General features: G+C 40.7%; 1 protein-coding gene across 2 annotated transcripts in view; it reads left to right on the top strand.

The window, feature by feature from the left end:
• The first annotated feature begins 138 nt into the window (after positions 1-138).
• Positions 139-6000, top strand: part of PACRG (parkin coregulated) — a 264619-nt gene continuing 258757 nt past the window's right edge. Inside the window, exons 1-2 of one of the 2 annotated variants that reach the window (XM_085300781.1) lie at positions 139-208; positions 440-628. In XM_085300781.1, the coding sequence (XP_085156907.1) occupies positions 482-628 (147 nt within the window). In that variant the 5' untranslated portion in view covers positions 139-208; positions 440-481. The remainder of the gene's footprint in view (positions 209-439; positions 629-6000) is intronic. The other variant, XM_085300780.1, reaches the window with a different exon arrangement.

The raw sequence follows: 6000 nt of genomic DNA, 5'->3' as shown, positions 1-6000 counted from the left end.
CTCCGTGCCGGTTTGCGTGGAGCGGCCCAGTCGCGCGCGGGTCGCTGGGCGGTCGGCGGCCCGCGCACGCCTCGCGCTTGGCCGCGCACGTGACGGCCGCCGGGAAGGCGGCGGGTTGTTGACGCGTTGCCTAGCGACGGGCGCGAGTGCGGACGCGCGCCCCGCCCCCAACGGACCCCGGCGAGGGGCCCTGGCGGGTGGCGCAGGGGTGAGGAAGGGCAGGCGGCGGCGGCCGGGAGGAGCAAGTGGCGCTGCAGGGGGCCGGAGGAGGAGGAGGAGGAGGGCGAGCTGGGCTCGCAGAAAGGGGCTCCCAGCGGGTGGCGCGGGGCAGGGGCGGAGGAGGAGCGGGGGGTACGAGAGGGGCTGTGGCGGTGGCTGGGAGGGGGGCAGAGGCAGACGCACTGCATTTTCTAACTCACTGGGCTGGGCTTTTTTTCAGCCTGTGTTTTGGTTCTTGTCCCTCGCGGACGCGGCTGGGGAGATGGTAGTGGAGAAGGCGGGTTCGAGCCCCCCGAAGGCCGTAGGTGACAGGCGGCCCCAGCAGCAGGAGCCACTGGGGCACGTGAAGAAAAGCAAGCAGCAGGTCAGCGATGGATTCACTGTCAAAGCCATGATGAAAAACACCGTGGTATGTCTGCTGCTAGTGTAGAGGTGGTGGTAATTGAATTACTCTCACGTGCCCAGGAAGCCTAACAAACCAGAGCTGGGGACAGAGCTTGTCAGGAAGGTGTGTGGGTTGCTAAGACTTTATTTGGAGTTTGTTAGTTGCTGAAATTACTTTCAGACTTTACCAAAGTGTTATCATAAGCTAACAGCCTGTGCCTGTGGAAGTTTTGATGCTTTGCCTCTCAGAGTGCATTGCTTTAGTGCTACCATATTTCTGTATTATTTTGTGTTGACGATGCATGTTGTATTAAAGTACTAGCCTGTGGAATTATGTGCAAGGCTTACTGCCTTGTGTTTACCTGACTCCTGTCACRGGATACTGTAGTGTTGTATGGAAATATGTTCATCTACTGTTGCTTTGTAGTATAAATTTGGTGTGAATGTCACATAGGATTGCAAGGATCTGGAAAATACGTTACATTCTTAAAATAAACTTGAAAAACAATAAAAGGCTTTCACATGATAAGACAATACTCAGTTGGAAATAGATGTTGATTCCACATGTGATAGTTCTTAGAATGAGCAAGACAAAAAAATACCCTCTCTTTCATTAATTGATTGAACTCTGAATGATTTTAGAGATATGCAAGTGAAAATACTAGGATTGGATGCTTTTTTATTGGTTTATTTGACTGCTTCTATTAGATTTTAGGACTAAAAAATAGTACAGAATGCAAATGTTCAACATGAATTTGGACAAGCTATTATGAGCACATATCTGTACTTAAACTCCTGGATAGGTTTTTGTTTATTTGTTTACTTTGGGGTACAATTTAAGTTGTGAGGAAGTCTTGTCTTGTCAGGGTTTTTTGTTGTATATRTTCTTGTGATAACAGCTATGAAACACATGATTTTGCCTGTTTTACTTAAACAGTTACCCTATTGCAGTCYTTCTGGGCTTGTTATCTATAACAGCATTTTTTTTAAAAAAAGTCCATTTTTAAACAAACTTCAAATGGAAAAGAAATTGTATAAATAAACATATTTTCCACTGTTAGTAAAATTAAAGCATGCTTGACCTTACTAGAATGACTGTAAAGCAGAAACAACTGGGGTTTTCCTTTAAAAGTTGTTTGGTTCGTTTGTATTTAATTCTAGAGATMTATGGCATGGACTGTAATACTTCAGTGAGTTTAAGGATTAATTTTTAAAGATTTTAAAGACATTTCCTCTTCTCCAGACAAAATTTCGATTCATAGGGATATTTGCATATATTTGTTCATGCATTGATAAGTAAAAGATACTTGAGTTAGTCTGGAAGAGTCAGCAGASTTTCAGCAGGGTTTGAAAAATCTACTTACATCATTTTAAAAAAGAATGACTTTTGGCTGATGACTGGACTTAAGCTATCAGTTTAATCAGAATTTAAGTTTTGTTTTAAATAATTACAGTTTTAACATATAGCTATGATTCTAGCTTTCTAAACATTAACAGAATGTTAAACTACATGATACCCTGTAAAATCAGCAAAGGGGCAAATCTGTTGCCTCTTGGGCTGCTYATTGAATCGTGGAAATGGYGGTTTGCAGGGACCTCTGGAGGTCACCTAGTCCAACCTCCCATTTAAACTGGGCCTATTGCTGGCACTAGACCAGGTCAGCCACAGGTCTGCCTTGCTGAGCCATGAGCTCCAAGAGCAGATTCCCTGACCTCTCTGGGCAGCTGGTTCCATTGCAGCCYTCCTCGCTTGGTGCCCTGTCAACAGTGGGGTTAACAAAAGTCTGACCCTTTCCACAGAGTCTGTTCRTAACTTCTTGCTTATGAGGTAGGGAAGCTGTTAGGAGTCCTGGAAGATTCATAATGCCATGGTTGTTTCTTGCAAACACTCTGAATGAGGACGGGCAGCCACTGGAATTATTTTCCTGGGATCAATGCTGAAAATGTTAGGGTAGAGTTAGGAATAATATCTCACTGCCAGTCTATGTCCATGCAGAAGTGGGAGTTCATTTTTTCTTCTCCAGCAGATTAAATAGAGCTTCAAATTTATTAAGCGCTTGCTTCTCAAAGGTTGACATCATAGATGAAGTTTTCATGGGAAGCTTAGGAATTGATTGGAGGGTTAAAGACAGAGCAGACTAACATAGTTAAGGCATAGTAATTCTTTTTGTTAACAGCATGCCAAGGAACAATGTTGTYGGTAACATGTTCAGCATCTCCAGATCAAGCAAATAGGTATGGATATGGTGCAAGCGTTCAGTGAGGCTTAAACTCTTAGCATAGAGTCTAACAGGATACCATTATGYATATATGGCTGTAAATATTGTAGTAAAGATTCCAGAATTCTTTGATATTGCTTATGCAAAGAGCATCTCACTAAGTCATTTTTCATAAAGTTAATGTCGATAAAGTTGTCTTTCCAAGTCTAACTTTGTAGCCAGGAACCAGACAGTGGTCAGTACAGAAATATATACCTCTGGCAATTCTGGTAGAATATTTAGGAGTTTCCTCACCTTTGGAATGTTATATCTAAAATATATTAATTTAAATGTATTACTTAATAAAGATTCACCAAGAATATTGTTTCTGAACTGAAGAATGTGTTTTGCTATATATTATTTCCTTTAAAACCTCAAAATGTATGTAGCAGTTCAGATTTAGAACTAGATTCGATAAAGCTCTTCTACACTAACAAGCTAGGCATAATGACACTTAAATTTGAATTGTTTACTCTTCCAAGTGGAATCAAGAGTGCCATGTTAGGTGTTTTGACTTCACATGTAACATGGGTAGAAGTAGGAATACAACTAAAAATTTCTGTRCACAGTAGCAAGTAGAAAAATGTTTGCGTGTGAATCTGGGCAGCAGAGGATACCTCTGAACCTCTCCAAACAGTTGGTTATTCTTTCCCAGAATTTAGCAAAGCTTGTTTTATGCCTTCTGCTCTTGTGCATGAGAGAATAAATATTACTTCCCCCCTTTTCTTTAATAATCTAGTAGTAAAAGAACATTTGGAGAGAGACGGTTTATTTTCCTATTAAAAGGGAAAAGTAGGTAGGGATTTCAAGTCTTTATCTCGCACCTTTTAGAAGGATTTCTTAACCAGCAAGCTACAGAGTAGATGGGTTGGAAAAAATGGTATAGGGAGTAGTCTCCAACTATCTTTTCAAAATTCCGTTAATGTGATGCAAAAAAGTAAAGATTCATAAGGCTAGAAGAGCAAGATAAGGTGGGAAAGTCACTAAACAATATAGTRCTGTGAATGTGTCATTCCATGCAGGAGCCTGGGAGTTTGGGTTTCAGAATTTTAGGTCTGCTGTTGCTGGCTAGGTTGGATCTGATGTTTTTGGAGCTGAACTGGAGCTTAAGACATCCTCTTTTGTGAATACTGAGTCAATAAAGCTACTAATCCATGTTCTCATTTTTGTTTTTTTCRTGAACCTTGAATTCGTCACTGTGCAGAGCCAGGGCTTCAAAAAGAAGGATAGASTTTATCTTTCCTCTGCAGGTACTCCTTTAGTAGCACTGTTGCTGTGTAAGTTGGAGTACCCTTCTGTAATATGCAATTGATCTCCTCTGGCCATAGTACTGAATTCGGATCTCCCTCCTGGCTTAGTGTGTATACCAATAAGCTTTAAATAGAAGACACCACTATTCCATCTGCATTGCATGAAAGCAGTCAGAAAATACTGTTAATAAGGGACCTCATCTTGCCTGTATGTGAGGCATAAAGTGAGAATGTTTGCTAGATGGATTTATAAGGGGAATGATGCTAAGAACTGTTCGGTTCCTGGGTCACAAATASCAAAGTAGAGCTATTCAACCTGGGAGAATCTTAGGTATGTGCAGAAGCACAGCTCCCATCTCCTAAAAGAAGTGTAATTGCTTTTAAACTGAATAAAGGTTATTTGGATTGCAGTTTTAGATTTCCATCCCTCTGTTCCTGATTTAGTCCTCATCTGTAGCCTAGACTGGATTGAGATCTCAGTCTTTGACGTTTAAACTCCTCTTTCATGCAATAATCTCTGTATTGTGTGTTGTAAAGGACTTCTTTACACTGGATGATAACTCACAGCAAGAGTTTCATTTTAAACATAGAGTTAATGTGACTCATTTACATTCTGAAACCTGGGATTTGATATTCTGTTCATATTCATTCACACTGCGTAACTAAAACTATTTCTGCATTGTAGGAGTGACAGTGTGTAATCATTAGTTTTAAGGCTATAGGAAAGTGGCTTTTACAAAAACGTGTTTTACCTTTTTATTAGAATAGCCAATTTAATTGGAAAAAGCAGAAAAAAATGCGTAAGCATATGTCAAGTTAAAGGCATATTTTGATAAATGTTTATTGGGCAGTAGTATGTCCATTTGGAGGGAGCTATTTCAGTTTAACAATAGCAATTTTGTACAGTCTGCAAGTATAGTTCAGTGAATACTATATGTCAATTTAAACGGTCACTGCTCTGAAGGTGATTTCTCTCTATTTTCTGTTTCAAGCTGTTTATTAGGACTGCCCCTTATTGTGTACATGTGTATAGTTATACCATGTCAGCAGATAGAACTGATCCTGCTGAAAAGGATATCTGTGTGTTTAAACTAACTCAGTGTCAAACTGTAGTCTTAGGGATGCAGGCAAGTAAAGCCCCTGCTGCTGTAAGGCTGCTCTGTCCCACACTCCTCCTTSCCCTGTCTGCATGTTTCTGCCTTAYCTCTTGCATTTATACTGGTGTTTCTTGCAGCTGCATGGGTGGGAATGCCGCTTCTCAGAAACATTGCCATCGTAATTCATTTAAGCTCGTTGTGAATGTGAGTTCTCATAGAGTAATTCGATGAACACTTAAGGCAACATAAACTTGCAGTGCAATTGAAAGGTTTGGTCTTCACCCCTGGACATTTATTCTTCCTCTGTGCAATATAAACATTTGTGGGGCTATTCAGTGAATTAGGCTGGGATCCTGGTTAAACCTAAGTTAAAAGCAACTCAGCATTTTGTTTCACAGCAGTGCAGACTTGACATATAGTTCCCTAACAGTGTAAACTACCAATGGTAGTGGCTGCTACAGTCCTGCCTGCTCCTGCTGCATATTCTTACCTCCTCCATTGTGCTAGCCCTTAACAGTSATGCAGCTGAACTGATGAGCCACTTCACTTACATTATATCCAATCAGGAAAAGTTTCAATGCAAAGAGGTTTTTATTTTCCTTCAGAAGGTTATGTACCCTTCCAAATCCCTACTTGTTTTTACTGTAATGGCCATATTGATAGTATAATGCAAAAGCAGAATATACAAAAAAACCCACTACTTACTATAAAAGATCRTAGTGTCTTCTGAGAGTCTGTATTTCATATTGTGTTTTTCAGCTATAATTCATATGATTTAATCATTCTGCTTTT

The sequence above is a fragment of the Rhea americana genome, unplaced genomic scaffold (assembly GCF_003343005.1).
Source record: "Rhea americana isolate MKP2758 unplaced genomic scaffold, rheAme1 scaffold_169, whole genome shotgun sequence".
In the NCBI taxonomy this organism is placed as follows: Eukaryota; Metazoa; Chordata; class Aves; order Rheiformes; family Rheidae; genus Rhea; species Rhea americana.
This window is presented reverse-complemented; position numbering and strand designations above follow the sequence as displayed.